General features: G+C 49.0%; 5 protein-coding genes across 5 annotated transcripts; 3 read left to right on the forward strand and 2 right to left on the reverse strand.

Annotated features, from left to right (window-relative positions):
- Positions 1 to 133: 133 nt before the first annotated feature.
- Positions 134 to 2155, reverse strand: PV08_05137 (uncharacterized protein; the record flags this gene model as incomplete). The annotated part of the gene is made up of 5 exons (XM_016379481.1): positions 134 to 1047; positions 1102 to 1430; positions 1491 to 1774; positions 1835 to 1934; positions 1989 to 2155. The coding sequence occupies 5 exons, from the start codon at positions 2153 to 2155 to the stop codon at positions 134 to 136; spliced, it is 1794 nt and encodes a 597-aa protein (XP_016238158.1).
- Positions 2156 to 6610: 4455 nt separating this feature from the next.
- PV08_05138 (uncharacterized protein) lies at positions 6611 to 8123 on the reverse strand (the record flags this gene model as incomplete). Its single annotated transcript, XM_016379482.1, has 2 exons — positions 6611 to 7783; positions 7839 to 8123. 2 exons carry the CDS (start codon positions 8121 to 8123, stop codon positions 6611 to 6613), a joined length of 1458 nt encoding a protein of 485 aa, XP_016238159.1.
- Positions 8124 to 8753: 630 nt separating this feature from the next.
- Positions 8754 to 9608, forward strand: PV08_05139 (uncharacterized protein; the record flags this gene model as incomplete). Its single annotated transcript, XM_016379483.1, has 2 exons — positions 8754 to 9343; positions 9416 to 9608. 2 exons carry the CDS (start codon positions 8754 to 8756, stop codon positions 9606 to 9608), a joined length of 783 nt encoding a protein of 260 aa, XP_016238160.1.
- An 809-nt stretch (positions 9609 to 10417) lies between these two features.
- On the forward strand, positions 10418 to 12767 carry PV08_05140 (uncharacterized protein; the record flags this gene model as incomplete). The annotated part of the gene is made up of 3 exons (XM_016379484.1): positions 10418 to 11162; positions 11231 to 12048; positions 12111 to 12767. 3 exons carry the CDS (start codon positions 10418 to 10420, stop codon positions 12765 to 12767), a joined length of 2220 nt encoding a protein of 739 aa, XP_016238161.1.
- Positions 12768 to 13836: 1069 nt separating this feature from the next.
- PV08_05141 (uncharacterized protein) lies at positions 13837 to 15006 on the forward strand (the record flags this gene model as incomplete). The annotated part of the gene is made up of 1 exon (XM_016379485.1): positions 13837 to 15006. One exon carries the CDS (start codon positions 13837 to 13839, stop codon positions 15004 to 15006), a length of 1170 nt encoding a protein of 389 aa, XP_016238162.1.
- Positions 15007 to 15276: the final 270 nt, after the last annotated feature.

A 15276-nucleotide genomic window follows, 5' to 3' on the forward strand; every position in this document is an offset into this window, starting at 1 on the left:
ATAGATATTAATATTCAATGATGGCTATCGCTCCATAGTTCCGGGATGGCTACGTGATTCACAGATCGCTGCACGGTCCTGGTCATCCACTAGCAATTCCTAACCTCAGTGTCCTAGGACATGCCTGTTCTTCTCAGTGCTCAGCTTCAGCGCTGGTCGTTATCTTGACCTCCAAGTCTCTCTGTGTCTTCTCGAGAGGAGATTCTACCTTGTCGGTCATCAATCTCTCTACTCCCTGTAGTAACGCGCAGCAGACAAGGGAGACGACTATCATAGGAACAGTGCTAGCCCAAGCCAACTGGAACCCTCGGGCGTAGACGACCTGTCCTGCAGTCCTCGACGCCCGAATGATTGGCAGAGTGGCGGACGGTAGAGCTTGTGACAAGACTCGGGCAAGGAGGGCTTCGGTTGGAGGGCCGTTGCCCCCTGCCATGACACACAATAGAATGGGCACCTCTTCGGGTGACAACCCTGCGGCAATGGATGCCTTGGCGACGGCGGTGCCGTAATGTGACTTTACGTGGCCGAACACTATGGTGTACAGAACCGCCGAGCCAAAAGCACCTCCTATGGCTCGAATCGAAAATGCCAGACCTGTGGCGGTGGAGAGAAATGCATGCGGTGCAGCGTACTGCACTACAGCAATCAGCAAAATAAGCGGCCCAGCTTGTCCGACACCGGCAATGGCTGAAATGCCGAGGGAGACGTAGTTCCAGTCTCGTTTCATGGCGGCAAAGGCGCCAGCCGTGGCGAGGAACAAGGTGAAACAGATCACCAGCGGCCATTTGAGGTCTTTGTATCTAGTCGAGTACCAAATGATGACGATCGAGGCTATTATGGTAGGGCCACTGTATACGAGTTGGCGCACTCCGATGATCAAGGAGTCCGTTTCCCACCCCAGATAGAACGTCATCTGGTTCATGATGGTGTTGACGGCGCTGTAGTATATCCAGCCTTCGACCATGGTTATGAAGAGTGCGAGCGGGAAGTTGAGTCCCCTTTCGAAGAAGACATGCGCTAGGAGGCCGTCGGCTCTGCCCTTCCATTCTAAAACTAAGTTAGCCAGACGTAAACTCTTGAGTCTGTTTTCAAGAGCCGTACCATAGACACCACATAGCAAGAGGCAGACGATGCCGATAGTCAAGGGCGCCACTACATGCGGGTTGGACCAGGAATAGAGGCCGGACGCCCAGTTGAGCGCCATCAGGCAGCAGGTCGCACCACCGATGTAGAGGCATGAACCAACTGGATCGCAGGCCCAGATAATCTCGGTGATTCTCATCCTGGGGATCTCCCGATCGACTTTGGGCGGCGAGTAGAAGATAAAGAAGCTCGCAGACACAAGGAGTTGCAATGCTGCCTGCACCCAAAACATGTTCCGCCACCCGCCTGGAGTCCTACAGAAGGCACCAGCGGCAAGACCAGCAACCCTGCTCACGACTTTAGTACTGTATCTCATCTATAGTGCAGGTAGGGAATGGTCCACGTACAGGCCGCCACTTGCACCACCCACGAAGCCAATACCGCTGGCCAGGGTTCGATACTTCAGTGGTAAGATTTCTGCTGGAATGGTCCCGACGACTCCGATGGTTGCCAAGGTGACGCCGTAGAGTACGCCGCCAGCAATCAACAGATTCATGTCGTGTGCTCTGGCAGACATTACAGACCCGGCGAAGGCGACGATTGGTGTGAGCGTAACGAGCATCTTTCGGTCCAGGACGTCGGACAAGCGGCCAATGATGGGGTTCAGGACAGCCTGGATCAACAACGGAGTCTTGACAACAGAATCTTGTTCAGTGTTCCTGGTACAGAAGAATAGCCAACCGAGACCAACCTGTAGTACCCAGGCAGACATAGCCTGGTCGCCAATATCCTGCACGATGAAAGCGATGACCGAAGGGGCTGCGACGGTGGTAAAGATCTGCATGAAGAGCCTGGTTCGACATGTTATCAGGTAATGCCGTCCGACCATCATTGTCAATACTGACGTGAGAAACGCTGAGATGAACACCACTAGCCAGGTGCGCCATCCCAAGAGAACATCCATCTCCCCGGCGTCGGCCAGCTCAAATAACCGTTCATCTGCAGCAGTGGTTCCTGATTTCGCCGCAGACTTTTGCTGCTCCGTGGTGTTAGGCTCTTGTGTAGAATTCATGTTGAGACGGATGTTTGACTGCTGACCAAAGGAAAAGAGCTGCCATGGCCGAGACCTGTGACCTACCCATTCTTTTATGCACACTGTAAAGCCGCAGTGTCTTGGGAAGCCGGGTTTGGTCCCCCTGTGATAAGGACGGGGTATGTCGTCCGGATGGGGAAGAAGCTAGATCTGTCCAAGAAAGACTCGGCCACGATAGTACGCGATAAGCACAATCTTCGGCAGGTCCGGCGAGAAAATAGACTTCGGTGACATGTCTTTAGACCAGCTTTTCGTGTTTGATTAAATACAGCTAGCGATATGGTGGATAGCAGAAAAAACAGGTCATGAAGCAGCAGCAGCCCCATCCCTCAGGCCGGCGGCCTCCTATAGGGCACCTGGCAATTGCTGCCCGCGACTTTCCCATGCCATATCCAATGTAGCGAATAGTTAGATACTATTAGAATCAGTTAAAACTGATCAAGAGTAATCAAAAAAAGTTTATAATATAAGCTATGACAGGATTCAACCAGATCTAACTAGAGCTGGCAGGACCTGGCTATACTGAAGCACAACCAGCACGAGAACCGTGACAACCATTATCTGGCTGTTGTCATATCTACTTAACTGGGCTTCGGGCTTTGGTTTTGAACAGGCTGAGTTGCGGGCGTCACTAATGACCGTCTTTATAAATCCAATACTCACACCTAGCGCCAAGCGCCCCCGGTAGAACGTTGAGTTCCTTACAACTTTGCAACACCATCAATTCACTGGCTTTTACTATATATAGCTATATCCTCAGCCTTCACAAGGAGGATTTCTCTCCGTCTAGAACGTTGTCCGATAGAATGTCGCCCGGAACGACGCTCGATGGCGGGCGATGCCTCTATGCGGCATGCTGTGCGGCGGTGAGAAAACCCTCCCTCGAAAAGAGAGAGTTCACTCCTTTTGCCTATATAATAAAAAGATATCTCCCTCCTGGACAGGGAGGTCGGACTCGTCAAGATATACTATTTGGCCCCCAGTTATTGGCTAGCACTGTTTATCGTATAACACTTGGGCCCTCCCGTCGTTCTCGAGTTTAACTGCGTGCACCAATAACTTCCTTCCACCATTGTCGATATATACTTCAATGAGGCTGATAGGATATACCTGAAAGTGACAAGTCGTATCCCTTATTTCTCCTGGCTCTGGTATTTATTTGCAGTACCTAAGTGTCGTGCGGCGTGACTTATTCTGGCTGATTTTACAGGTTTAGCTCATCGGTGAAGGTTATCCCAGCTTTAGCCGCAATGATATCGGCGCGACGAGTGTGGGGTTGGGTTCAAAGCACGGAAATCTGAAAACTCGAGGAAAGTGTGAGGTTTATGCCGTGGTCCGAGCGAAGGCATCGGTGTTGAGCGCAGGCTTGTGCTGACAGCCGTGGATATGAGTGTGAGATAACCAACTACCATGGTCCGTACGGCCTAGTGAGCCTAGCACCACGCAACCCGAATAGAATGCCAACCTTTAAGGAGTAAGTTATTCCTTGAGCTTCTATCTCCTAAGCAGAGAATGGAAGCTAGGAGGCCCATTGCTCTAGAAATTTATAGACCCTCGAATATTTACCGCTTTCAGGTCCTCCAGGGTGGTCAAACGATTACTGGCAGTGGTAACTATATATATAGAGCCAAAGTCATGGATATATATATACTTGAGATAATTATCAATGATTATGACTACGTCCTTATGACTTAAAGTATAAATATAGGTTTCCAAATTCACCTCGTTTTACTTGTCCCAGTACTTACAATGCTAATTGTCCAGGCTTATTTGGTTGATATCGACGTCATTTATATGACCTAGTGAAAAGCGGAAGCTCTACGAATCCTTCGATAGGCACTCGAAAGCGGGTGCCTACGACTGTCGTGGGGATGTACCAGTTGAGCCTAGTCGTATCCGGCCTTGACCGTTCAGCATGGTCGGGAGACAACAAAAGAATCGTCTTAAGGGGAAAGACAAGTGTCGCGCCTACGATCTCCACGAGTGCCATGGTATATGCCTATTTGGGAACCAGCCTCGTGGGCTCCTTTACCTCGCCTCGGCCACTCCCTTATTGATAGTTATTCGCACTGCTTTTTAATCTATCTAACGCAACCCTGTATGATATGCTTTATATCCCCGGAAAATGATACAAACCCCCCATGTTTAGGATTATCCAAGCTTTCAGCTCGCTGTTTAGCAATGCCCGCATTCAGGTCTTCAACAAATTAGGAGAGTGTCCGCTCAAAGTACGAGTTTGTTAATGTCAAAAGTGAGTTCACTTTCCCTCCCCTTGCAATATACTCGCGCCCCGCCGAGGATTGATGCCGGGCCGATAATTCCGGGGAGGGAGCTGCTATCAGTATCACAATATGGTATTTATATGTATAAAAGGATCTATAATAATACCATTAGTAGCTATGTGATTCTCTGCCTCTCCTCTCACTATCTGCTCTATATACATTCCCACCGGCGGTCTTTCGATATATACGAGTTGGAACAGCCTCCTAAGCATGATCAGACTCCTGAACGTGATGACGGTGGCGTGTTTGCTGCCTCAAAATCTCAGACAGAAGCAACGACGACTGCCAACCCCATTCCTGAGGCGAAGGTCACTTTTAAGACCTGGATTGTCATCACTGTGGGCCTTCAGTTGCATTTTGGGTTCTGTCAGGGCACGCAGTCCACTTCTAACAGTTGTCTTTATTACTCGAGATATAGATCCTGCTATCGAGTATGGTGTCTCATTCTGGTTTGTTCCGACCATTAATGCAATAGCTATATTCATCGCGACCAAACTCGGCAACCCTTAGGCGTCAAACTAGTATGTCCTCTTATATCTCATCGCCATCTGTAACAGCTTCATGCTCTTCGGTGTAAACTCGGATCTATTCGGCCGATGAAACTTCATCACAGCGGGGAATGTTATTTGCTTTGTAAGTTTTACTCGAGGCTTTTAAAATCTGATCGTTCACACGATTAACAGCCGCTAGAACACTCCACCTTCGGACGCCGAACAGTCGTCGAAGCTTCGGTCTTCATTTTGGCGCCATGATGGCCGGGTCGGCTCGCAAGGCCAACGTCGTGACCATCGGCATGACATTCATCGGTTTCGGGCTGGGCAATGTCAGCTTGCTGTGTTTGCCGTGGTATGTTCTAGTTCTCACCCAGAACAAACAGAAATAGGTCGCTGATGAACAAATCAGCCCGAGCTTATGCCCAATAAATGGCGCCATATAGGTTTGTATGTTTGTCGCCGGCATGAAATGGGAGACTTATGGCGTACAGGTGTTGTAATTGCTGATTCTGCGGGCCACTTCACGGTGGTGGTAAGCAGAGGCTCTCGTGCTGACGTTAAAGTTTGCATACCGTGTAACAAACATGTGTTCACAGTTCTAGATCGGTTCTATTGCCGCTCGCTACGCGAGTCTACACGGTAATGCATGGTTCTGGCTTTTTTACTCGGGTGGGATTGCTCATGTGAGTTCTATATCTTCTGAAGGTGTCTTTAATGGATTGAATAACACTACTAAAGGCAATCTCTAGTATCGTGGTTGCACTTTGGTACTTCCCTCTCGCCCACCCTCGTGGTGTGCCATGAAGAGAAGCTCTTCGAGGAGCCGATTGGATAGGTGCGACTTTGTTCGTTATCGGGGGTCTAGTCACTCTCACAGGCGTGCTTCTAACCACCACCTACCCAAGTTCAGATATCTGTGTTGTGACCACGAAGAGCTACTATATTATAGTAAGAATAATATAGCAATAGAGATAGTAGAGAAAAGGATAACGTTATATATATATATATATATATATATACAGTCATTATATAGCCTTACTATATAGTCAACTTCATTCATAATTATATCTATACATTTTAGGACTGTGATCACTTCGCTTAAGACTAACACTTATAGCTACTGCGCTCTTAGGTTATACCCTACACCTCCCACTTGTCAGGAAACCATATGTGCAGTGACACCTCTGGTGGAGCGAATCGTAACAGGGAGGTGCGCAGCTCACTCATGGATTATATTCCTTATTATTCATGGTAATTGTGGCTCCTACCCCACCTTTAAACTATATATATCTCCGAGCAAGTGTGCGCCTACTCCTGTAGAGAGTCGGATTCATTCATAGAGATACCTTCTGAAAGAAATTGCGTTTACAAAACGCCATGATGCTCAGAACAAGAATAGTTTTGTCTTGGGTCTATGACCCCACTCTCCCCTGAGCTGTAGGTGCGCTACTTGATGCGGAAACGGAACAGTCATCCTTTTTCCCTCGTTTCTGGAAATTTCATATCCCCATGGAAATTTTGAAGTTTGTAGACCCTTGTGCGCCTTCTTTTGGGTTGTCAATGAAAACAAGTTCCGTCGTGTAAAATTACGACACGCGGCCACAACGGTCAACTAAGATCAAGACAGCCAGAATCTGTTGTGTTAAGCAACGTGAGACTCATCCTTCCACAGGCTTCTCGCAGCCCTTTGGCAGGAATTTTGTCATCACGGCGAAGATTATACCCAGAGGCAACAGAACCGCCCAGATGAGTTGTCCATTTAGTATGTGCCCTTTGATACCCACGGCAACCAGGCTGGAGAAAGTACCCGGAGATACAGCCCGAAGTCCACTAGTAACCATGAGCGCTAGGGCGTTGATTGTACTTAATGTTGTGGGAGAAGGCGAAATGTCGTTCAAAGCGAGCTGAACAGCCGTATAGGACATGGCGATGCCGCTCAAGAGGACAACAAAGATGGAGCCAACTGGCCAGAAAACCCTTTCGAGATGATGGCGGAGGAGTATGTTACCTATTGGAAATGAGATGAAATACACGGGCCAACAACCAGCCGAAGCCTGAATCACTCGAATCGTGCCGAATCGATGCTGAAGGTACGGGAATACGATAAGTTGCCACAATGCTTGAGCAAATCCCGCAATGCAAAAGTAGACGGATATTTGGTACGGCGAAAAACCGAACCCTCCCATCTTCACGGGAGTGAAGAAGTAGACTGGAAGAGTAGCCGAGCACGCGTTGCCCAGGAAGTAAGCGTAGTTGTACACACAGAGCACAACCAGAATCCCGGGATACCGGAGGAGACTCCACGTCGAGATTCTTGGCTGTTTTGTGTTGTATGATGATGGAGCCCCGAGAATGCCGTCGTCCTTTGGAAGCGTCTCTTGGATGAAGACTGCGCATGTTATCGAGGTTATAGCTGCAACACATCCACCAACAAGCGTAGGGAGAAGATAAGGGTATTCTTTGAATAAAGTAAAGTTTCCGAACAGCCTGGGATATTCCGTCGCCGGATTGGAAAGGACTCCTCCTATTGCCGGGCCAAGGAGAATACCAAGGTTTCCTGCGAAGGAGAAGAAGGCAAAGGCACGGGCTTGCGTCTTGGGTGTGCTATTCTCGGAGATCATTGTGCGCACTGTTATGAGCATCCCACCAAACATGCCAGACAGTGAGCGCAGCAGAATCATCTGCCACAGATTTTGAGACAACCCGAAGAGGGCCGTGAAGACTCCCAAGCCCATCAAAGAGACCACCAGCACAGGCTTTCGACCATAGCAGTCTGCAGCCTTTCCCCAAGGAATCATCAAGATCATTTGGGTGAGAGAGAACAAAGACTCCTGAACGAAGTCAGCTGAGATGTCTACAAGGTATGAAGTGACATTTGGCTCTTACTATGAGACCACTGTAGAATCCCACATCCTCGATGGGCACACCGGTCTCGTAGATCATTTGATTGATGAATGGGAAAATGACGAAGCATGCGACAGGCTCGACAAGCCGGCTTGCGGAGAGCAGGAAAATTTGCAGCTTAGGTAAGGGTCTGTCGAGCTCGGCCGGCCGCTTGTTTGTATCATTGTGGTCAGGAGGTGTGTTCAGGCCTGATCCGGCCTCGTCGTGCAAGAGACAGGTGTTCTCGTCCATCGACCGTGAAACAATACTGTCGCGATCTACAGCCATCGTGTATGCTTTGACGTGAAGGCAGTGAGGAATCGCAAAGTCGGTGTCGTAAATGTGCAACGAAAGGGAAAATGTTCGACCCAGCCGCTAGATTGAACTGGCGACGCTCACTTTGAGATCACATCTATGACCAACCGCAGGACCAAAGGCAGAGGCTCGTGTGGAACACACTCGATATGGACATTTCGGAGAGCAGTGACCGTGGAGACGCCAAGCAGCAGGAACTAATTCCGGCAGTATTATTTCCGCAAATCTGCCCTTGTAAGACTTTTAACGTATTATTGGTAGCGAACAATGGATGGAGGCTGAAGCGCAATTACAGAGCCCGTTTAGCTCGTGCAAAGGAGCCGATCCATCATCAGATAGAGCCATGACATGGCGAGCCTTGGCTCAAAAATATGCACCACAATCAGCCTCTGCAATTCCGGATCCGCTAGTCACAATTCAACAGTTATGAACAAGGAATAACTTCCTAAGACTTTAGTATAATGTCGGAGCCAGGGTATGGCTCAAGAAACCCTGTTCCTATCGACAATATCACAAGCACTACTCTAGCTCCTCTACGGCCATCGTGTTGAGCTTATTTCTATGTTCGAGCAGTGATCTTTCTCGTTTTAACGGCGCCGTGCGATGGCTTCACTGACCGGAAAGGTGTTTGCGGTGATCGGTGCTTCGCAAGGCATTGGCTTGGGCATTGCCGAGGTCCTTGCCTCTCGTGGAGCGGCCCTGCTTTTGGGATCTCGCAACGATGAGAAGCTCCGAAACGCGACAAAGAAGCTGCGGAGCCAATATCCTCAGGCGCAGATACAGGCTCACACATTGGACGCTTGCGATAGAGCTTCGGTTCGCACTTTTCTCCAGCAAGCGCACAAACACTTTGGCCACCTCGATGGCTGTGCAAATGTCGCCGGTGTCATGGGTGCCAACATGAATATTCAGAGTATTTGGGAGATGGAAACGGAAGAATATGATTACGTTATGCGCGGCAACGCGACGGCCATTTTCAATTGCCTGGCAGAGCAGCTCCGGCCAGGCGTTTTGCTAGAAAGCAACGATCCCAAAATCACCAGTAGCATCGTTAACATCTCAAGTATCACTGCTCTGACGGCATTCCCCCGAAGCGCTCCCTACAATGCAAGCAAAATTGCGGTGGTTGGACTGACGAAGACCGCTGCTCTTGAAGCTGGGCCGAGGAATATCAGGGTGAACTGTATTGCACCGTAGGTTTCCCCCTTGAATGTGAGAGCGTTTCACGATCTGGGCTTGAGTGGTTTCTGACTCAGCTCGTTTAGGGGTCTCACTAGAACACCCATGAATGAAGATTGGATGGCGACACGGGAGAAGAATCCAAAGTCGATCGAAACGCCCCTTAAACGAGTGGGATGCCCCGTTGACATGGGTAACGCTGCAGCCTTTTTGCTTAGTGACGACAGCAGCTTCGTCACCGGGACCACCTTGGTAGCTGATGCAGGGTGGACTGTATAGCGAGTCTCAGGATACCAGAGGACTAAAGAATGACTACATCTCCAAAGCCAAATAGAATACATGATGTGCTTCTTCCAGTTGACCGTAGCATCAAGTACATTTACGAGGTAGTCTGGCGCTCAAGCTCGCCATTTCTACAAGAATGTCCAACCGATAATTAGCCTAGTACAGACGCTGGTTCGACTCAAGCCGGGGAAATTGTCTTCCGGGGCTGGCGGGTGGAGTAGGTTTGCGGGGGAAGATTTAGGCCCCGACCATGCTGCCCATACTCTGAGCTAAAATGTGCTCCTAGTCCCTCCATTCCTTCTCCCTCGACCTGAACCGATAGAAAGCACTCAGGCCAAGCCCGATAACATTGCTCGTGATGGAAAAATCTCCTGTACCCCCGGAGCCGAACGAAGTGCCGAATGGTCGCTCACCTCTACAGAACGGTGCAAATCGGCGAACGGAAAATGAGGGCAATAGCGAGAAGCCGAAGTCGAGAAGGGGGAGATACAACTCGCGTGCATGGTAGGATAGGATTATTCAAGGGTGCAACATCCACTAAGCATGATCCGTTTAGCATTGCTTGCCAACGGCGGAAAGTCAAGGTAGGTGTAGAGCCCAGCGAAAGTAATGAATGCGTCTCACCAACTGACAGTGCATTGTCGATGGAACTAGTAGCTGCCAGCCTTGTCGAGATGGTGAAATGGAGTGCGTTTTCCGCACTGGTTCGCGGCGAAAGCCTCGAACTCACACGAAGGGCTTAGATTTGTGAGTATTTGGTGTTTGTCGTTCGACGACTGAATCCGCCAAGTATGAAAAGCGAGATGACGGGGCTGATTTGGAGATCGTTTCGCTTTTCAAGAATAACGGACTGCTCGGTCGACGCACAAAACGATTCGTCGAACCTTGGATTGACAGGACAGCACTTTGACCAGCCTTCAGAAGTCCATAATCGACCAGAAGAAGGAGATAGTGGTGCACAACTCATCGCAGGAGAGTATGTGTGGGAGTATGCATCATTTTCAGGGGAGCAGAACTCTCCGACAACTGCAGAGGGACAGTCTCAGACCGTCACTGACATTATGGAGCGTCTTTCGCGGCTGGAAGAGTCGGTATCTTGCAGGGAAGAGAGCGGAACATTTTGCCATCAAAACAGCTACAAAGATGATTGTGATAATGGCAAGCTTGTTCATGATCAGAGATCCAGCGACGTTGTTGGCTCACACAATAACAGTCCCGGGTTGTCAAGCTCGTTTTCAATACCAGGGTCTATGGACGTCGAAAAAGGAAGCAATTTACTCCCTTCCCAAAAAAGTCGACCAACGTTCAACGGAGGGGCCACAAGCTCCTATCATGTCATTGCAGTCCTGGATGATCATCTGCGTGAAACCAGAGTGCATGCAGATATAGAACCAGCAGCATTTTCCGCTTGCGCTTTCGCCAATAGTCATGATCTCCCCCCGTGTTGCATCGCTGAACTTCGCTGCTGGGTCCGGCGTACGCAGCGGAACGACAGAGAAACAGTGTACAAGACACTCAAGCGCTACTTCCTCTACCTAAATCCTCACTGTGAGTACCAGGATCAGTGGGATCCTAACTATGATGCTGCGGAGCGGCTGACATACTCGCATCCACAGATCCAGCCCTGAATGAATATCAGTTTTTCCAAAGTTTCGAGGAAGCATTTAGTCAGGATGGAACTATCCAGCTTAACTTCAAGGCTCTCCAATACTACGCCCTAGTCAATATGCTGCTTGCACTGATGAAGGTACTGGAAGATTACTGCACAGATTCATCCATTCATCCTGGTTGGCAAGAATTTAGCCGAGCAACCCACCTTCTACAGCATATCACCTGGCTGGGCCAAGGGGATCTCATGACCCTGAAAATATTGCTTGTCGATACCTTGTATCTGCTGTATATTGGGGAAAACAATGCTGCATATGATGCCCTGTCACGAACAGTGCGTCTACTTTTCCAGAATGGCCTCCACGGCGAGGCGGGCTGGCAGAACTGCACACCCTTTGAGACACATATGAGACAACGGATCTTTTGGTCAATTTATTGTCTGGATAAAACCGTTTCTCAATCATGTGGATTACCATATCTACTTCGGGATTCCGAATGTCGAATTCGGCTCCCGGCAGCTGTTGATGATAAGGACATAGGGCATAATGGTGAGATACCCAAAGAGAAGCCCCAGAAATCGGCAATACCGTATCAACATGGCATCGTCCAATGGGGCAAGTTAAGTTCAGAAATCTGGAACGTCCTATATAGCATGGATGCGGCATCTTCAATAAGCCCGGAGTTTATTGTCACCATGGACGCCAGGATTGAGCTGCTGAAACAGGAACTGCCATCCTATTTACAGTGGCAATCCGAAAATATACCCTCAACTGGAATCGGGCTCACGGAGCCTTATATCCATCGACAGGCAGCAATTCTACGTCTGGTAGGATGCCCAGAATGTTATGCGTTTGTTGGGAATACTGCTAATCTACGTCCGTTTTCCAGAGAATCAATCACTTGAGACTTTTGCTTCGACGACAAGAGTTGCTAACATTCGACTTTCGCTTGAGAACGGCGAAAATATGTTTGAGTATTGCCACCGATACAGTCAACATGATTCATACTACCCACAACTCGCCAATGCATCAAGAATTCGAACGATACTCTGATGTTGTCTATATTACCGGTGCTATTGTCCCCTTGGCAAGCATAGTCATTTGCAAGACTATCCCGTCGGGCAATCTTAAGCAATCTGCAAAGCACGCCTTCGAGAAAGCCATCGCAATTCTCCGGGACATTGCTCCGGGGCTTACCCTGGCGCGCAACAACCTCAAGAAGTTGGGTCGTATTATCAGTGCTGTTGAGAGAACATCACAACACGTTGTCTCTAACAACTTGGCAGGAATAGACGCAGACTTTCGGCTTCACACCGGCGAGAATAATGAGCTACAACAAGCGACAAATAACAACATCTCTTCAGCTGATCTACCAGAACTACCTCGAGATCAATTACCAATGGCCATGGATCAGTTTGGGAATGACATTGCCGGCGAGGAAGTGAATTTTGGTTTCCCTTTCTTGTCGGAACCGACGCCTCTCTCATTGCGGGATTTGATGGGCGACACCGACCTCGTCAACGTTATGAGCTGGAATCAAGTATAACGCTCTAAGGTGTCAAATATTGTTCTTGCAAGTGGAATAGCTAATATTATGGCATTGTAAAGATCAACAATTGGCTAAGCACAGCGGCCATCATACGACCTGGTCCGTGCACAGAAATGGGCTAGGTCAGATGTCGTGCAACGCTCACACAATGGGAGTTAAATGGGATGTATTGACGAGTCTGACCTCGATGACTAGGAGGGCGAGGACTATGATATATATAGGCAAAAGGAGCGACTATTCTCTGTCCGAATGAGGCCTCTTTCGTTGCCGCATCACAGGCCGCAAGGTGGCCTTTCCTGACGCATCTTGAGTAGTTGCAGCAAGCGCTCCGATGGTTGGCAATGAAATGGCCTACATATTGCTGTCAACATGATATAGTTCAATGAGTGAAGTGATAGTTGTGAAATGAGTGGGTTGAGTGTTGCGAAACGCGCAATAATGAGCGTTCTAGGCGGCGGAGTTCCTCCGGAGGCGTTCGGCGCGAGTATGGAGGTTGTAATGACACCGTCACAACTCAGCCTGTTCAACATCAGATGACTGATGCTTCCTCTCTGCAGGCTACGATTGAGACATGAGAACTCAAGACGAAACGACGGTGTTTCTAACCTCAAGTAGATTCCATGGCTACCAGAGGAAACAAAAAGTGAAACTCGAATGCAGTAGATATGTGAAGCCCCATTAGTGTTAAGCCTGCATGAGGCCTCTGTCAGAACCATATCCGTAGCCATACCGTTTCGAATTCCGGCGTTCGCATACATGTAGGACAATTCCGGTCGGATACTTCCAGCACCCAACGAACCAATGGCCATAACACTGCTCTTCTGCATAGGCGGGTCGATAAAGTTCTTCTGGGGTGCACAGTTCGGGCGGAGCCAATTCTCGGGTGTAGTTATGAGAGATATTTCCAGTTAACATTACTGTTAGGGATCGAGCGAAGGTAACATTGGTGAGGGCTGTTGCCAGACAAGCTAGTTTAAAATAACATACGGCGGATTGCCTGCTGACAACTCTGCACCATTCCCACCCCTTCCTTTCTACCATAAACGTCGATCGAATACCACCAACGATGCGTAGTCTCGCAAACCTGGTGGCTCTGGGCACAGCAGCTCAAAATGTCATCACTAATGTGCTTCCCAACAACACCGGGCACCTCTTCGAACCTTCTGCTGGCCCAGTAGAAATGAAATTTGAGGGCCCTTTGTTGCCTGATACCTACAACCGACCACTTTTCAACGACTATGGTTTTGTTCTAAGAGGAAATACTACTGAAGGCGAAGATTGGAGCATGTGGCTTTTCATGTATCGCCAAATTGGCAACTCTGAATTTATAATGCCAGAGGATATCTTTCAGCTCAGTCTCATCCATGGATCCTTCAGCGAACAAGACAAACAAGTCATGCATGACAATGATTTTTCTACTAAAGGCCAGTCTGTGGAAGACTATAGACCTACGGGAACAATCAAGACAGAGTACTACAATGACTATGTTTCGTGGTCATATGAGGGCTTCAAGATGGAAAGATATCACGACCATTGGGAAGCTCACGGCACTTACAACAACATCACTGTTAATGTTGCCATGTATCAACGGGGCGACATGGTGTATCATGCTGGAAAGTTTGACGCCCTTGAGGACTGCGATGCTTCCACACCTCACAAGAATTTTGACTGCTTTGGTGCCGCAGGGGGGATCGTTCATCTCCACAACGTGACCGGATCTATAGTCACTCAAGAAGGGAAAACAATGGAGCTGGATGTTGCTTATGGTGTCCACGAACGCATAATGAATGCCGGGGTTGTTCCTCCTCGGGTCGAAGAAGGGGCTGGAAGAGGTGCAAGCTGGTTTCACTCTTGGGGAAAGAATGTGTCTTGGTGGTCATTCTACGAGGATGCCGGTCCTTACGCAGTTGGCCTGACCAACGTTGACAACTGTACTTATTATACCAGTGGACTGCCCAACGTGACGATTGAGGAGCAGGCGTCTTGGATTGACCCAAGATCCCACTTTCTTGTGCCGTCCAAATGGCGTACGTGGCAACGCTACGATGACGGCTTTCTCGAGTCCTACGGCACCGGCTATGCACGCCTGTACTATTACTGGCTACGCAACCATGGACTCATCACCGTCTACCAATATTTGGGAGATAGTATCACCACCTTCACACGCAAGGACGGCTCGGTGGTCACTGAGAATACAATGGCCTTCTTGGAGTTCATGCGCGATACCATCTCTTAGTTGGACCGCATGGACCGCGCTGACGGATGTCTGGGTTACCTTTCCTGTGACGACTTGAGAAGGCGAAGAGGTACAAGGAAAAACCTAACCTTCCCCTTGGTTCTGTAGAGTAATCGTGATCTGGTCAAAGTAATAGTCCGGAACCATTGTCCTGTACTATTAAAGTTACCCATTTGGATAAGAAGCTTTCTGGAAGTTGCTGCTGGTGCGCATTCTGTTGCAGAGACGAGTTTGGGACATGGGGCCTCCCTGAGACGTAAGCAGCATGAT

This window comes from Exophiala spinifera (genome assembly GCF_000836115.1).
Source record: "Exophiala spinifera strain CBS 89968 unplaced genomic scaffold supercont1.3, whole genome shotgun sequence".
Lineage (NCBI taxonomy): Eukaryota > Fungi > Ascomycota > Eurotiomycetes > Chaetothyriales > Herpotrichiellaceae > Exophiala > Exophiala spinifera.